Raw genomic sequence first — 17,953 nt, 5'->3', positions numbered from 1 at the left:
GTGTTGCATCGTCAACAATAAATGCAGTTAAGCGAGGTTTCATTATGTTGTGCTTGCCTAATTAGAGTTAGTCTTTTTAGAGTACTCAAGCAGAGCATGAAGCTCAAGTGTAATCAAATAAAATAATAATACCAAATAAAATGTAAAATAAAATAATAATAAAAATACTAATAAATGTAACTATAATAAATGTAATTTGTAGCTGTTTAAATGAGGAGGTATTACGTCTAGCGACTACTACCTGGAATAATAAAATGTAATTTGTACATCTGTAAGTTAGTTGTTTACTTAGAAAAAGCTAAAAAGTTGTATGGAGTGTTATAAAAGTGACAGATAACATATTTTATGTTTTATTTTGCATGCATTTTATTTGACAATTAGAAAAACGTCAAAGATTATGTGAGTTCAAAATTCTTTTTTTCCGACGGGTTCAATTTTTTAGCTAATTGAGAAGGTACAGTTTTTAGTGTAAATTTTATTAAGTAATCAAACTACATTCTTTACGACTAGAAGTACATATGTATGTGTTACATAAGAGTTGACATAATTCTGTAAATAGTTTTTAGTTTTATAAAGTAGTTTGGCTTTGTTGTAATAGACTGCAATAACCAAGTTGTAGCTAATTTAAGTAAGGTAAAGTACTTTGCGGTGTGCTTTGTGTAGTTTGCTTTAAGTTATTTTTGGCCTAAGGAACTTTTTCTTGGACAAGTTCTTCGCTAGAGCACATTTACCATATAAGAATATCTAAAACATACTAATACGCGAAGTGTTACAACACATTTCATATCTGTTTATGCATATTTGTATGTATGTATGCACTATATGTATATAATATTATAATATAATAATTACACTAAAGTAGTTTGTAAAAATAATAAACTGCTTACAAAATTTGGCATTGCCCTTGACTGTAGCAACTCATTTTTGATTACTAAAATTAATAATACAATTTATTTATTTATGCAAATAAGTTAACTTAATTAATTCAAATTCAGTCGTGTTTGACATTTTGCTTTCCCCCGTATACATTTTTAGTATGTAATTAATATATAAAAATATGTGCGTTTCTAATGCGAAAAAAATGTTGCAAAGTACATTTTTTATAGCAGTGAAACAAAAAACTTCAGACTAAAAAACGACAAATTGGTTACATTTTTGCCAGCGATATGACTTAAATGCATAATTTTTCCTTTGTGTGTTTGCCAACTAATAAATAACAAGAAGAACTAATAAATAATTTAATATATTATTTAAAAAAAAAATGCGTTTTGTTAATGAAGTAAAAATAAAGTAATAATAATAAAAAATCACGGTCCTCGCACTTTTCCTAATTTACTTTCCCTGTTTCTAAAAAAACAACAAAAATTCATTCCTCAACACCCGAAACTTATCCTTTCCATCCTTACTCCCGCACAATAGTCAGCGCATTACTCGTACGTGCATTGCGGCTGCTAAAGCAAGCAAAATCAGTGGCATTGCATCAGTGGCGCCTCAACCATCTGTGCGATCCTTTTGCCAGAAAAATGTGGAACACAGATGGCGTTTCAAGCAGTAAGAAGGCGTTGTTCCTAAGCAAGAACAGGTGGGCATTCCCACTACTTAGGACTGCAGGCTAATCACTTACCCTGTCAAAAATTAAAATAGATTAACAAAACCAACGCAATAATGAGACTAGTCGAGGCCCTATGCTCCCGAGAGGAGTGAACAAGGAAAAACAAAAAAAATATTAATAAAAAAATATCAATGAAAATAAGTTAATAAAGACGTAGGTAGAGGCGTCAAGCCCGTCGTAGTAACAAAAGACAACAGAATGAGTTGACGAAGATGCATAAAATGCCGCTAGGAGTAAATAATTTTTAAATTAAATTTAAGCAATATTGAAATATAAACATTTATTAAACGAAATATTTTATAAGGGTGAAAAAGCGAACCGACTTTCAATCTCTTAAAGGTGTGGTTGAAACATACTATGTCTCATATGAGACACATAAACCAGGCGTTTATACAGGGTTTGATTGAAAAGTAATGAGCCTTCCCGCGCGGAGCGTCTGCCACGCGATCAACCGAATTGGCTGGTGGGGGAAAATGATCGTTGGACCTTCCCCTTCCACTAGAAACCGGCCCCAGTTCGCTGGCAACAGCGGTGCAGTCAACATTGCTCCGCGCGTGAAAGCTGTTTTAAAAGTGTGTTAGGATTTTGCAGTAGCGAAAATGCAGCGATCGTTGGTGCAACGTTACTCGATCTCGAGGCATGGTCCACAAGGAGTTTGTACCTCCAGGAAGCACTCTAAGCGCGGCATTTTACAAAGAAGTGCTCCTTCGGCTGAAAAACCACGTCGCCCGAGTTCGGCCCGACCTCATCAACAAATGGACCCTTCATCACGACAATGCGCCGGCGCGCACCGCCTTCCTCTGCACCTCTGCATTGGCCAAGATGGGGATTCCGGTACTTCCCCACCCGCCCTACAGACCTGTCTCCTCCGGACTTCTTCTTGTTCCCGCGCCTGAAAAGAAAGCTGAAGGGAGGTGTTTCGACTCCATCGAGGCGATCCAAAAAACTGTGACAGCCGAATTGAACGCGATTCCGGCGGATGAGTTTAAAATATGTTTCCTGCAGTGGAAGGACCGCTACCAGTGGTGTATTGACGCTCAAGGGTCCTATTTTGAAGAATATTAGTTGTATAAGCCAAAAGGTTTGATAAAACTGCTTAAAAAAAAAAGGTTCATTACTTTTCAATCAAACTCTATATATATGGGGCATTCTTCGCCAACCGGACACCCCCATCTGCCCAGAACAGTTTTTATAAAAAAAATTTTTCCCTATGCCGAAATAAAAGCTTATGTCATGTACTTTAATTTGTCATGTGGCACTTTTTAAATACTAAAAAGCCATTCCTTCCAAATCTCAAACAAAAAGGAAGTGATTATTAAAAGATTTTCCAATTCTCCAGAAGAAAAAAAAGTTTTACTGTGAAAAAAATCCTGTATTATGAAAAAAAAATTCCAATTTCAGCAATTTCCTTCAATATTTATATTCAGCAGCGAACCCAGAAACCCCCGAGCATCATGTTTGAGGAGAATTCACAGTAAAACTTTTTTTTCTTCTGGAGAATTGGAAAATCTTTTAATAATCACTTCCTTTTTGTTTGAGATTTGGAAGGAATGGCTTTTTAGTATTTAAAAAGTGCCACATGACAAATTAAAGTACATGACATAAGCTTTTATTTCGGCATAGGGAAAAATTTTTCTTATAAAAACTGTTCTGGGCAGATGGGGGTGTCCGGTTGGCGAAGAATGCCCCATATATATATATTTTTTTATTATCTGATTTTCCTAGATTATTGTTATGATCGGTGGTGTGAACTTACATTTAGTATGTAGCCGTAAGCCCACCCATGAGATTTGATTGCATACGCAAACATATTTTGCAAAATAAAAATTTTCAACTACGTGTTTGCAATTGTTTCTACATGAAGGCGCTCGTGCAAGTAATGATGATCATTTTGAACCCAGAATCATTAAAATCGTATTCGTAGGTATTCAAACTATACGGAAATCATCTTCAATACCTACTTAACAATGTGTGTAAGTTTGGTTTAATTCGGTTCAAAGACACGGCGGGTCCACGTTTTGGCATATATTTCGAGACCCTAGTCATCAATAGGTATGAAAATTACCCCGTATTAAAGCAGTTATCAACAGCTTTCATTTGATATCCATATTGCACAAACACATTCTAGGGTCCACGTTTTGGTCTCTATCTCGAGACCCTAGTCACGGAGCGGATGGAAATACTCTGAACTAAAGCATTCACCAACAACTTCCATTTGATAGCCATATTGTACATACACATCCGAAGGTTACCCGGGTCCACGTTTTGACCTATATCTCGAGACCCTATCTACCAATAGGTATCCAAACTATACGGAAACCATCTTCAATACCTCCTTAACAATGTGTGTAAGTTTGGTTTAATTCGGTGCAAAGACACGGCGGGTCCACGTTTTGGCATATATTTCCAGACCCTAGTCATCAATAGGTATGAAAATTACCCCGTTTTAAAGCACTTATTAACAGCTTTCATTTGATATCCATATTGTACAAACACATTCTAGGGTCCACGTTTTGGTCTCTATCTCGAGACCCTAGTCACGGAGCGGCATGAAAAATACTCTGAACTAAAGCATTCACCAACAGCTTCCATTTGATACCCATATTGTACATACACAACCAAAGGTTACCCGGGTCCACGTTTTGACCTATATCTCGAGCCCTATCCACCAATAGGTATCCAAACTATACGGAAACCATCTTCAATACCTTCTTAGCAATGTGTGTAAGTTTGGTTTAATTCGGTGCAGACACGGCCGGTTAGCGAACACACACAAAAAGTTGACTTTATTTTATATATAAGATTTTTTTCAGTTTGTGTCCGAAAAATCCAAATATCTTACGGAACCCTATTTTTTCCAAAATAAAATGTAATCCATGTTACTCGTGGATAATGTAGTTTTCGAATGGTGAAAGAATTTTTAAAATCGGTCCAGTAGTTTTTTAGCCTATTCGTTACAAACAAACAAACAAACAAAGTTTTCCTCTTTATAATATTAGTATAGAAGTATAGATAATAAATATTATTATAAATAAATAAAAATAAAGAAAAAACATAGCCATTTAGCTGATTTTTTCATGTAAAGGCCAAAAATGGTGATATTTTTAAATTGGGGGACATCAGAATTCGTTTTACAGGTATGGTTCCTTGGGCAAAGTTTCTTAGTTTGATCCCTAGAATACGATTTTCACAGAGCAGTGAGCGATTTTTAAATCGACCCGCCCTAGTGCATACTATAGTATGTATTGCTTTAATTTATGCGCCTCACAGCATTCTGTCTGTATGTAACCTACAGTTACAACTGAAAAGTTTGAAACTCAAACTCATAATTAATATAAGAACTTAAATCTGGAATTTATTTTATCATTCATTATTTGGTTTAGTGCATTTGGTACCTTTATTTCAAATACTTTTTCCACTGATATGCATGTATGTATTTTCTTTTTTCTTATGTAGTACTGCCGAATATTGTGAACAATCAAATTCGCGCTGAAATGTATAAAGGCACCGATCCCACTGTCGAAACACAATTTAACAAACTCTATGTGTATCCGATGGGTAATGTCAGTATACTTTTTGCCGATATCAAGGTGAGCAAAGTGAACTATTAACAACCACTTAAAAAAAAATTACTTTAAAATAAAATTCGGTCCTTATTCTTATTGGCCGAGTTGAATAAAATACTGGAAGTGCATCTCGATCAACTATAATCCTTTAACAGATATTAGGTCGTATAGGCTGTAGTTTTTTAGGTAGCAGAAATGTCAGCTCTTGCTCTTGCATCAACTATTTGACCAGATGAGTAAAGTATACAGCGGGTTGCTAACTCCAAGACAGCCGCAACTTCAGATGGCAATAAATGTGAAGAAGCGACTTGAGCGAAATTCCCGTCGAAGTGCCAATCAAATGGCGAAAGAACTGAAAATATCTGACCGTAGCATCCTCCACATGCTTAAAAATGATCTCAAAGTCAAGCCTTACAAGATGCAAAAGGTGCATGATTCACACCGAAACAGCAACAAGTCAGACTTGAGATCTGAAAAATGATCTCAAAGTCAAGCCTTACAAGATCCAAAAGGTGCATGATCTCACACCAAAACAGCAACAAGTCAGACTTGAGAGAGCGAAGGAGTTGCTTCGCTTGGCCGAAAGCGCTCAATTTCCGAACATTGTGTTTTCTGACGAGAAAATTTTCAAATTGATGTGAACCAAAAATGGCTAAAAAACAACGTTCCGAACTTCATAACGTCCACACAATGTCTCTCAAATTCACCAAAAGTGAAACTGATGAATTATTCTTTTTGGAACATTTTAGAGAGCAAAGTCCGAACTAAAAGATTGACCAGTCTCGAGGCGCTAAAAAAAGCTATTGTCCGCGAGTGACATGTTTGACTTGTGATAAGAAGTATACCCATTACGTAATTCAAAGTGTATTATTCGTAAAAGCCTCTAAGCTATGCATAAACAACTAGAGGCAAGGCAACATGCATAGCTCAAAGTTCAAGCTGTTCATTTGTCGAGAAGATATTAAAAGCTTTTGAAGCCTATTAACACCAACGCAAGAACTCGCCACAAGGCAACTACAAGGTTTGCGCCGAGAACTAAGGAAAGACACGACGAAGTGATATTGGAAGACAACAACGCTCGGCCACATGTTTCCCAAGGCATTAAAATCTTTCTGACAGCACTGAAATGGGAAGTTGTATACCACGCGCCTTATACCACAACAGCTCAGCGAGAAATTTTTCCAACACAAATTTCCTTGTATGCTTTCCGAAATATATATTACTAAAAAATTTTAACAAGCAATGGACAATATTTTGAAGAGTAAGCGGGTAATCAATCATTTGGCTACAAAAAAGCTTCAAATTTAGGGAGAAAAATTACGGTATTTTAGTTGTATAAGTAAACCCATTCTATATTTTTATTATAAGCAATTTATAAAAATTCTTATTTTTATTGGCAAATGCTTGAAAATTTACGAAAATGTTGTACTTTTCACCTACAGGGTTTCACTGAGTTGGCAAGTAAAACATCCGCCCAACAACTGGTCAAAATTTTGAATGATCTATTTGCTCGTTTCGATCGCATCGCCGAGGTAAGATTCTGTTCATATTTGAACCTTTAACATTCATACATACAATAATGACTGTGAAAGCCGTCGTGCGCTTATGCCACGCTCTTATAATAGATAGCCTCCGGGAGTGGCTTTCCGGAGTAGTCAACACTTGACAATTTCGGTTTCCGTATTCCGCTATGAGCACTCTTGTTTTCATATTTTAGGAAGTGCTTCGAAAGTGCTTTGTAGTTGTCAAAAGCTGTTAGAAAAAATAAAAATAGCAATTCGTTTGCAAGTGGGAAAAGTGCAATTATTACTTTTTAATGTTGGACGATTTTGGAAAACATGCCTTAAAGCTATGTACCAGACAATGTTGTCGTAGAGGCACGCGTGTTGCCAATATCAACATTCTCTCTGACAGTCACGCAGCTCTAACATCGGTAGACAGCTTCTCATTCCGATCAAGGTAGGTCTGGGAATGTTTTAAAATTCTCGATACTCTAGCGTAAAGAAGTTTTGTTACTCTTATGTGGCTACCGGGACATGAATGGCACGATGGAAATGAAATTGCGAACATTTTAGCGAAAAAGGGTGCAAACACTCCAAACACACTTCATAGGCCATGAATGTTTCTGCGGGATAAATAACCGTTGGAAAAGGGCCTTTCTACGTGAACGAGAACAATGAGACTCTAATCGAGTACAAGAGAGCCCAAAAGGGCATTCGGCAATTAAAAAGACTTATTAATCGAAAAGGTATAAAGGTAAGAGCAATCCTAAACCTCAGCATAAATGACTTAAAACTTTACACTGAACTATTAACAAAAACGACTGGCGTCCTTTCTTAAACTCGGCCAAAATCGCGTAAGCGGTTAACGCGCCAATCAAGAAGAAGAAGAACTATTAAGAGTACATTGTAACAAAGCGCACTAAGTTTAACAAACCGTGCCAGTTGCTTCTTTCTTCAGCCAAGTCCTTCTCCACCGAATCTTTCCAACGTAGAGAAGGCCTCTTCCTCTGCTACCACCAGCTGGTACCGCATCGAATACTTTCAGAGCCGGAATGTTTGTATCCATCCGGACGATATGACCTAGCTAACTAAGCCGGTGGATCTTTATTCACTGCGCTATGTCTATGTCGTCGTAAGCTCATTGTTCCATGGCCTACTATACTCGCCGTCGCCAACGTGCAAGGGTCTAAAAATCGTTCACAGAATTTCTCTCTCACAGTCCAAGCGACGCTTTATCAAATATTATCATCGTCCACGATAGAGTGTTAACTTTGTTCGTCGAGAGAAGATTTTACTACTCAGTTGCCTACTTAGTCCAAAGTAGCACTTGTTGGCTAGAGAGATTCTTTGTTGGATTTCGAGGCTGACATTGTTATCGATGTTAATACTGGTTCCCGAATAAACGAAGTTTTTTATCATAGCGGAACCATAGCTGTCAACACTGACAGGGGTACGGGTACGTGAGTGCACCGACAACTTTTTTGATGATTGTAGGAACATCATTTTGTCCTCGTTCACCACCAGACCCATTCGCTTTGCTTCTTTATCCAGTTTGGAAAAGTCAAGTTAGGTTCAGAAGTCAAAAGTCAGAACTAACAGCGCACAAATAGTCATTTATAAAAATAATAATATAACAACAAATAAAAATAAAAATAAAAAAAAGAACAACAAATTTTTACTGACCTCTGTGTACACCGAATGTCCCCAAACACTTTAAATTTACATTTTTATTAGCCACTAAGCACCTGCTCTTGATGACTCTTGACCATAAATTGTCTATAAAACCAATGCTTGTTCAGTTAACTTGTACATATGACACTTAGCCTCAAGTGCAGAGACATTGATCCGGAGTAAATTGTGCACTTAAGTGACGGCATCAACTGTCACTGTTGACACATATTTGCACACATTTTACTCTGAGTTCTTGCAGTTGCTTTAGTGGCACCTATACAAGTATCTTCATACATATGTTTGCAAAAACAAAAACAAATAATTGACTAACCAGCCAAAATGCGACAGATAAGACACGAATTTTAACATAAAAATTTTACGTTTTTCCGGTTCTACCCTGGTCATTGACGCACTGCGCTTTCAATGCTTCCGCTGGATGTCTCGCATATACACAAACCCTGATGCTGCTGTTGTTTTTATTGCATACATACTATGTGGTGCCTCTACTTCGTTCGCTTTATATGACCGCAACCGCAGGACAACCACTGTTTGCGTGTGAAACTTTTGGGCGATTGCTATTATTGCGTGTCACAGTTTGAAAGCGACAATTGAAAGACCCGACCGGATCATGCGGTATGTAGTGTGGAGACTGGCTTGCACATGATAAAGGCCATCAAGGATGTACAGCTGCACACGCATGTAAGTACAATGTTTTATATGAATTTGTGTATATTTTTCTGTAATTTTATGTATATATGTATGTATGTATGTGTGAAACGTATATACACTTGAATGTAGTCTTGTTGCAATAATTTTAGGAGGATGTTTGTGGTTAAAGAAGGTAATAGGTTCACATAGCAGCTACTTATATTGTATATATGTATGTATAATTTACACATACGTATATCCCTTGTTAAATGCTTGGCCAAGCCCTTACTTCAATTAGTGGTGTGCGTCTTGATTTTGTTCCACAAATGGGGAGGCCTACTGTTTTATGCCACCTCCGAACGCAGATGGGTTTTGATGACATGCTTCTTCATGGCAGAAATGCACTCAGAGGGGTTTGACATAGCCTGCCGAGCGGTAACTGCTATTAGAAAAAACCTTCTCTATCATTTGGGATTTCATGCGCATAGTGGGTTTAAAACTTGGGCCGTAGTAGTCGTAGTTGACCAATACAATCAGTCATCTGTCCTTCCTTTTTCCATCAATCTGTCAATCCTTTTTCTATTCTCTACAGAACAAGTTTCGTGAAATTTCTTCAGCAATCTTTCAATTGTCGATTCATTCGGAAGGTTATTTTCACCAAAGAAATCACGAATTCTACTATGTGATGTTCTTAAAGATCGACAATTTTCATAGTAAGTTTCAATACTTAGCTACACATTTCCGAATGGTAGTCACGTTCGTATCTGCTATAAATCGGTGTCGAATGAGTCCAGAAACTCAGCATAATAGGCGCCTTAGATCATGTTATCCTTTTACCTAAAAAAAGAAGCTGCTGCAATTACTGTTCTTTGCCGACCAACAAACCCTCACTTGTTTTCTTTGGCTTCGATTCACCAAGCGAAGGGCACTCTGTCTACTGTTTGCCATTTGGATCGCAATTGAACATCGCCAACTACTTCTTCGAAGTTGCCTAACGATTGGGTTTTTCTTCGATTATGCGTAAAAGGCGGTAATGATTTACGGATTGCCTTTTCATCTCCAAATAGTTTTCCAGAAATGAAATCATTGTTCCACTTGATTAAAGATTATTGAAATTCGAGCATTTTCTCGTGTCCTCTATTGAACTACCATAACATTTGGCGGCGTATTTGCCGGTGCTTTCGTAACGAAATTGAGTAAACTATAATACATAATACTTGAAGTTTTGTTTTGTTAGTGTGATGATTTTCGGTCTGAATAAGCATACGAAGTTCACTTTTTTAAGGTTCTTATGAAAGTACTGCCAAGGTAAAAATATTTAGGAGATAAGTCAAAATATTTGACTGTTTTTTTTTTATTTATTTTGTTGGCACAAAAGTTGTATGCAATAGCATAAGGGTACCAGAGACATGAAGAAATGTAAAAAAACAAAGCCATTTTTGGGCGCTTGTAACTTGCACTTATTTAAGTAAAAATACTTATTTGTTTTACTAAAATTTCATGTGCCTGTTTACTGCAAGCCCATCCAAAGGTTTTCTAAAAACTAAACATTTTTATGGATATTTGTTGAATATTTTCTAAATTTGCTACTTATATAAAGTTTGATTTATAAGGTGATGATCAATATTTAAAGAAAAAAAATACATAACAAAAATATTTAAATCGAAGAACATTATAAATTACATAAACTTGCCATGCAATCAGTTATATTCAGCAATATATATTTTCGAACGCATTTTTTATATTTTCATAAACTGCATAAATTGAACAAATTGCACTTAATTGTTCTATTTAAAATAGCCTGGCCGTATGAAATTGTGTGACGTTTTATTTATAAAGTGGTTATTTTTAGTAATCGTAAAAAATTCATACAAGAATGCGTTAGAGTGAATAAACTGCAGCTATATTATTAAAATGCATTGTTTCGTTGACGGAAATAGGGTATTTGGTTTTTCTTCAAGGATATTGAAGGTTAAATATTAAAATTAAATTTTGCAGTCAAACGCGTATATCTTACGAATCAGTTGAACTTAAACAGTGCAAACATCAATTTTCCATAAGCCTAATAGTTTCTGGGGAATTTATTTATCATTTGAGATTATATTTTTTTGTTTAAGAAAAAATTTGAAAAAATCAAACTGTGCGATATCAGAGCTCAATTTAAGTAAATCTGCGTATTTAGTTTCTCCCCAGTACATTGACATTTCTTCAAAAGGTTTTCAAATTTTCATTTCAGATGCAGTACAAGACAATTTTTTATGAATCTATAACGATCTGTATAGATAATACATGCGTGTAAAATGAGAAAAATGTTGAGAAAAGATGAAAACACCATTTAACGCGGGGTTTGAGTACCATCAAAAGGCATATCATAAAAAGAATTGAAATTGTATCGAAGAAAAATTCGTTTTTTATTAAGATCCTATAAATTTCCACCCATACTTCTTCTCAAATTTAAAAATAAATATGTTTCGATAAAACACAATAATTACTTGCTATTTTTGTGCTACCAGACACGTAAATATATTTTCAGTTTAAAAAAAGTTAATTGGCGTTGTTTTGTTGGAACCAAATATTGTGGAGATCACAGGCTTTGCCATGGCGCGATAGCGTTCACTATTTACTGTTACGTTGGCGCCAGCCGCGTGTTTGAAGAAATACGGGCCCATGATTCTTCCAGCTCGTAGGCCACACTAAACGGTTGTTTTCAATGGTTGTAATGACTGTTCTTGAATGGCTTCAGGTTGTTTTTCAGCCGAAATACGGCAATTTATTTACGTAGCCATTAAGTCATTAATAGACCTATGCGCTGAACTTCATAAGTTGGCCTCAGCGCGCGATGAATACTTTTCGCAGAGCATCGATTTTCATAATACAATTGTACGATTTAAAAACGTTGTTGAGGCGTAAGTCTTTCCATGATGAAATGTCAATGGATACTGAAAAAATTATGTATAAGTATTTAATTCTACAGCAGTCACGCGTGATTTGTCAAAAAATCCCTATTGGAAATAGTACATCCAATCGCGTTTACTAACTCTCGTATTTTTGTAGAAGAGTTAACTTTTGGTGAGGCAAAATATAAATTCCTACACACCAAATCAGCTTTCGCAATTTGATGGAACATTTTAACAAAAAAACTCCCATTTATATTACACCCGTTACTATTTATACTATAAAAAGCATCCGTTAACACTTTGTTGTGTTTGAAAATTCTTAAGCGTTTTTAAGAGAAATTATTTTACGTGGGAAGGATGCGCGAACACAACAATTGCCTGTTAAATAAAATGCGAACGCGTTCGGTGGTAACTTTACAAGTGATTTGTTTATTTCAGAATTCAAGTTTTTATAATGTTTTAGCCTAACGGATTAAGTTCATATTTATGTAATTATAGTAAATATGTATTGCTCTGTTACGTTTATGTAATATAGGTGTTTATACATATATAGTGCTATTTTTATGTACGAAATTGAACAGTATTTTTAGAAAACAGTAAACTTAATTTGAAACGTTACAAGAAATTATGGAATTTAACAAATTCTAATAATAATGATTAAAATTAAATTAAATATATAAAATTAAATTAGTAATTAAAATTCTAAGCCATTTGGCGTAACACCGGCCACTTTGAAAGGCTCATGGTCCTTCAACATCTAATGGCAGTACGGCGAGCTTGTGAACGGGGCGTTTAATTACGCCCGCTTTGGTTGCCACGTCTGCTACGCGGACTTTGCCGTCTTGCCCTGTTACGGTTGCGGCGACGCGGCCGAGCACCCATTGCTGCGGTGGTGTGTTGTCTTCCTGAACCAGGACGAGGTCGTTCAGCTCGAGGTTGCGCTTCGGATGCAACCACTTGTTCCTCTGTTGAAGACCCAACAGGTAGTTCCTGGACCACAGTCGCCAAAACTGTTGCTTGAGACAACAGACAAGTTGCCATCTGTCGCAGCAACGCATTGGGTCCATCGATACTTGGGCTGGTGGCAGCGCTCGAAGGGGGCACCCAACTAGTAGGTGCGCTGGTGTTAGGGCCTCTCCATCGTTCGGGTCCTGACTCAGTGGTACCAGGGGTCGCGAGTTGAGTACGGCCTCGACCTCGACGAGCAGAGTCTGTAGTTCTTCGGCGGTGAGCAGCGCGTTGCCGATTGCGCGCACGAGAAGGTGTTTGGCGGACTTCACTGCCGCCTCCCATAACCCGCCGAAGTGCGGTGCCCTGGGTGGTATAAAGGCGAAGGTGAATTCTTCGTCCGTTGCGTACTTCTGTACTTCCGGTTGTTGGGCCTCGAAAGCATCCCTCAGCTCGCGAAGCTTGCGATCGGCGCCGACGAAGTTGGTGGCGTTGTCGCTGTATATTTTCCGCGGCATTCCTCGGCGTCCAATGAACCTTTTTAGGGCGAAAATAAAACAATTAGAAGACAAGTCTGTTACTAGTTCTAAATGTACTGCCTTTGAAGTGAAACAAACGAACACTGCGATATATGTTTTTACTGGGCGTCTACCTCGTATTTTTAATGTAGTATATACGGGACCACAAAAATCTACTCCACATATTAGAAAGGGTCGTAGTGCACGAAGCCTATCGGCAGGCAAATTTCCCATTATTTGGGTTTGCAGCTTCGGCTTATAATGAAAGCAGTGTGTGCAGTTTCGAACGGTACGACTACAAGCTTCTCGAGCATTGACCAGCCAAATGCCGTCTCGGAGAAGCGCTACCAATGCCTTTGCTCCAGCATGGTGATTTCGAAAATGTTGGTCCCGTAAGTATGTGGTAACGAAGTGCGAGTTATTGTTTAAGAGCAGTGGGAACTTGGCATCATATGGGAGAGGCGCATTTAATAGGCGGCCTCCTACTCGGAGTAAATTAAACGACAGCGACAATTCCGAGTAGTTGTGCAAAAATGGATTAAGTTTTTGCAAACTTGAGGGTAGGGTGGTACCTTTGGTGAGTTTCATAATTTCTTCACCATATTCAACATGTTGAACCACCTGAATGACTTTGAGGAAACTTAATTTAATATCCTCAGCCGTCAGCATTTGTGTGAATGTCGCAGATGGGTTTCTAATACGTTTTATCCATCTTAATATGTAAGCGACAATACGAAGCAGTTTTTGATGAGAAGATACTCTTTTGGTGAGTTCCATAATTGGATGCGATTCATTTGCTTGAACAACTAAAACTGTTGCGTTCCGTTTCTTCTCTAATGCTTCGTCTCCTGGAGAGAGCTGGAAGTGGGTGTTTGTTGGCCATAACGCAGGGTCTTCTAGGAGGAACTGTGGACCGCTAAACCAGATAGAATTATTCAATTCGTCCACGTTACAACCCCGAGACACTTGATCCGCGGGATTTTGCTTAGTTGGCACATGTCGCCAAGTAGCTTTATCCGTCAACTCTTGGATTTCGGACACTCTGTTTGCAACAAAGGTCTGTAGTACAGATGGATGCGTTTTGATCCAATGCAAAATAATTTCGGAGTCTGTCCAGAAGTTTATATTTTCAATTGGCCTACTCAACATTGGCGCTATTCGTGACCATAATTTGGCCAGCAAGTGGGCTGCCGAGAGCTCTAGACGCGGAAGAGATTTAGTCTTCAGCGGAGCCACTCTAGACTTTGCAGTAAGCAGCGTACATTTCGTTCCACCAGCCGAATGGCTACGTATGTATATACAGCAGCCATACGCTCGTATTGAGGCGTCGGCAAAGCCATGAATTTGGCAGCTTGCACTCGACTCGGTGTGTACAAACCGAGGAATGCTTATTGATGGTAGCTGCAGTAGATTGGCTTTGAAATTTTCCCAGCTGGTGTCGAGGTGCAATGGAATCGACTCATCCCAATCTAGTTTTTGCAGCCAAAGCTCTTGCAATAAGATTTTTGCTTTGGTAACTAGTGGGGCAAGTAAACCAAGAGGATCGAAAAGACGAGCCGAAACTGATAATATGTTTCGCTTAGTGGCTCGTAAACTGGTAAAGTTGTCATTTAAGACAAACCGAAACAAATCTTCCTTCGGCAACCAATGGATTCCAAGTGTTTTTGTGGAGTCTGTGTGATTGAAGTTTAAGGCCTTCTCAGAACTCTCACAATCGAAAAATGATGGGTGATTTGAAAACCACTTAGATAAATTGAATCCTGCCGAGTTTAATATTTTAACTACCTCACTTCTAATAAGATCTAGAGATTCAAAATTATCGGATCCTGTAAGCAGGTCGTCTACATAAAAATCTCTTTTTATTGCCTTTGAGCCGAGTGGATACATATGTGTATTGGCATCGCTGAGCATTTGTAAACACCGTGTAGCGAGAAATGGAGCAGGCGCAGTGCCGTATGTTACGGTGTTAAGTCGAAAGATTTGAAGTGGCTCAGATGGATGCCGTCTCCACATTACAAGCTGAAAGTTTTTGTCTTCTTCGTGCATGAGAATTTGGCGGTACATTTTAGTAATGTCCGCCGTAAATGCATATTTATGCAAGCGAAAACGAAGAAGTGTTGAATACAGCTCTTCTTGAATGGTCGGCCCAACCATCAAGATTTCATTCAACGCAATTTGAGAAGAGGTACGACTTGATGCGTCGAAAACAACACGTAATTTAGTCGTCGTACTTTCAGGCCGAAGAACGCATTGATGCGGAATGAAGTAGTGTGGCTCACTCGGGATCTTATTATTTGTTGGGCTCATGTGACCCAATTCGATGTATTCATTCATGAAGTCCAGGTACATTTGACGAAGTTCTGGATCTTTCAAGGTCTTTCTCTCCAGGGCCTGAAACCGCCGAGACGCGGTTTCATAGGAATTACCGAGTAACTTACGGTCATCTTTGAAAGGCAGTCTTACTTGAAGCCTTCCTGAAGGCAAAACTTTAGTAGTTTTTACGAAAAATTTTTCACACTCTATTTGTTCAGGTGTGAATTTTGTCGAACTAGCCCCTGAAGGTATTTCTTCCATTGCCCAGAACCTTTGGACAATGGAATCTATATTTGCTAGATCTTGTTCAGTATGGCATAATGTGCTACTGACTGTGGGAGGAGGACGTTGGTTGGAGGCGTATTTGCCAGACACAACCCAGCCTAAAAGTGTCTTTTGCAATGTTGGGTGATTGGGGCTGGCCTTGATCTGGCCTACAGCTAAAAGCTCGAAAAATGTTTCAGCACCTAACAAAAGATCTACCTTTTGAGCCTTATAAAATTCTGGGACCGCTAAGCTAATGTTTTTAGGAATTTTCCAGCCATTAATATTTACGTTACGATCTGGATGGCTGGCTGAAATGGATCGCATTATCCAAAACTGTGCCGAAAACTCATAATTATTGACCCGCGATTTTACAAACGTATTTAATTTCGTCCTTACTTTTTTGGTTGCATTTCCGATGCCGATAATATTTAAGGTCGTACTTTCGCGACGAATTCGTAATTTCTGCGCCAAATCCTCTGTCATGAAATTCACCTGAGATCCAGAATCCAGCAAGGCTCGTGCAGCAAGGTACTCTCCGGAGCTACCTTTTACGTTGACTACGGCTGTAGCCAACATAACCCGATCTGGCGTACTCGTCGTGTGCATGGCATGCGAGGTCGAAAGTTGTGGTGCAGTTGCAAAGGATACAGGGTACTGGTGCAGCAACGTGTGATGCGAACGGTTGCAAACACGACACCGATCCGCTTTGCACTTTGAAACTGAGTGCCCCTTTCGCAAACAATTTATGCATAAAGGGACTGATTTAGCAAACTCAAATCGCTGCTGAGCAGAGAGAGTTTTAAAACTAGGACACGCGGGTATACTATGATCATTTGATTTACAGTGCGGACACACCGGCTGTTTTATATTTGAAGTCACTAAGGCAGCTTTCGTCCTTCCCGCATGAAGGTGGGGTTTCTGAATGCTGTGACTGCTTGACGGCTTGAGCCTCGACGTTGAGGCTTCATCGGCAGATAAATGTTGGTAGCGTTTATTTAATGCTGCCTCACACTCACGCCATAATGGCAGCTTATCATAATCCAACTGTTCCTCCCACTTTGACCGAGTAACGGTGTCAACTTTTGACATTACCAGATGAATTATGATAGCGTTTGTGATGTTTTTCTCGTCACCTAACGACAGCAACGAGTCGTAAACAGCCGACACTGTATCAATCATTGTGCGCAATGAAAGCGCAGATGGCTTTGGGATAGTTGGCAGTTCAAAAAGTTTGGAAATTGTGTCGAAAAATATTAAGCATTTATTGTCATAAACTTTTTTGAGACTAGCCAACGCCTTCGAATAATTTTCGTCCGACATTTGGAAGGCCTTTACCGTTCCCAAAGCTTCACCAGACAGACAGTTAACCAAGTGATTAAATTTCTCAATTTCTGGGATTGTAGGATCGTTGTGCACCAAACTCTCGAACAGACTCATAAAATTTTTAAATTCTGAATATTCCCCTTTAAATTTCGGTAGCGACATTTTCGGTAGTCGCGAGCTGTGAGGTGCAACAAATGATGTTTCGGCTATTGACGATTTATTTCTCGCCAGAATAGATTTTATAACGGACTAAGTTTCCACTATTAGGTCCTCTAACTCCCCACGGGCTATGTCTTCCTCGTCGATTTCTTCAATTTTCGACTGACACTTCATAAGCTTATCGCTATGAGAGTTCAAAATGTCCAGTCGACACTCCAATTCAATTGGATCTAACGACATTGTTTTATCGAGGAGACCCGTTTTTATGCGCACTATACTATTTTTCGCAACAGTTCGCTGGCGCTTTAGTGATTTCAATTCCATAATCTCCTTACTTGGAGAGAGACTTGGAACTGCTGTCTTTGGCTTGCTCATTTTGAGTTAAATTATTTAAACTCCCGAAAAATTTGCTCAATGTCCACAGAAACGAAAAAATATCTGTGAGAGTTTGTGGCTGAAAAAACGAAAACGAAAAGATGGCTGAATAGCCTGCACAAATCTTAATCAGAAAAACGAAAAATAGCTGTTG

General features: G+C 38.4%; 2 protein-coding genes across 4 annotated transcripts; one reads left to right on the top strand and one right to left on the bottom strand.

The window, feature by feature from the left end:
* The first annotated feature begins 90 nt into the window (after positions 1-90).
* On the top strand, positions 91-11,374 carry LOC129252837 (adenylyl cyclase 78C-like). 3 transcript variants are annotated; one of them, XM_054890968.1, is made up of 5 exons: positions 91-218; positions 5,069-5,202; positions 6,621-6,710; positions 8,889-9,050; positions 11,236-11,374. In XM_054890968.1, exons 2-4 carry the CDS (start codon positions 5,107-5,109, stop codon positions 8,961-8,963), a joined length of 261 nt encoding a protein of 86 aa, XP_054746943.1. In that variant the 5' UTR covers positions 91-218; positions 5,069-5,106; the 3' UTR covers positions 8,964-9,050; positions 11,236-11,374. The 3 variants fall into 3 exon arrangements, with proteins under 3 accessions (XP_054746943.1, XP_054746942.1, XP_054746941.1); XM_054890967.1 differs by having other exon boundaries at positions 91-256; XM_054890966.1 differs by having other exon boundaries at positions 91-271.
* Positions 11,375-12,636: 1,262 nt separating this feature from the next.
* Positions 12,637-17,427, bottom strand: LOC129252836 (uncharacterized). The gene has a single exon (XM_054890965.1). It carries the CDS (start codon positions 17,425-17,427, stop codon positions 12,637-12,639), a length of 4,791 nt encoding a protein of 1,596 aa, XP_054746940.1.
* Positions 17,428-17,953: the final 526 nt, after the last annotated feature.

The sequence above is a fragment of the Anastrepha obliqua genome, unplaced genomic scaffold (assembly GCF_027943255.1).
Source record: "Anastrepha obliqua isolate idAnaObli1 unplaced genomic scaffold, idAnaObli1_1.0 ptg000400l, whole genome shotgun sequence".
In the NCBI taxonomy this organism is placed as follows: Eukaryota; Metazoa; Arthropoda; class Insecta; order Diptera; family Tephritidae; genus Anastrepha; species Anastrepha obliqua.
This window is presented reverse-complemented; position numbering and strand designations above follow the sequence as displayed.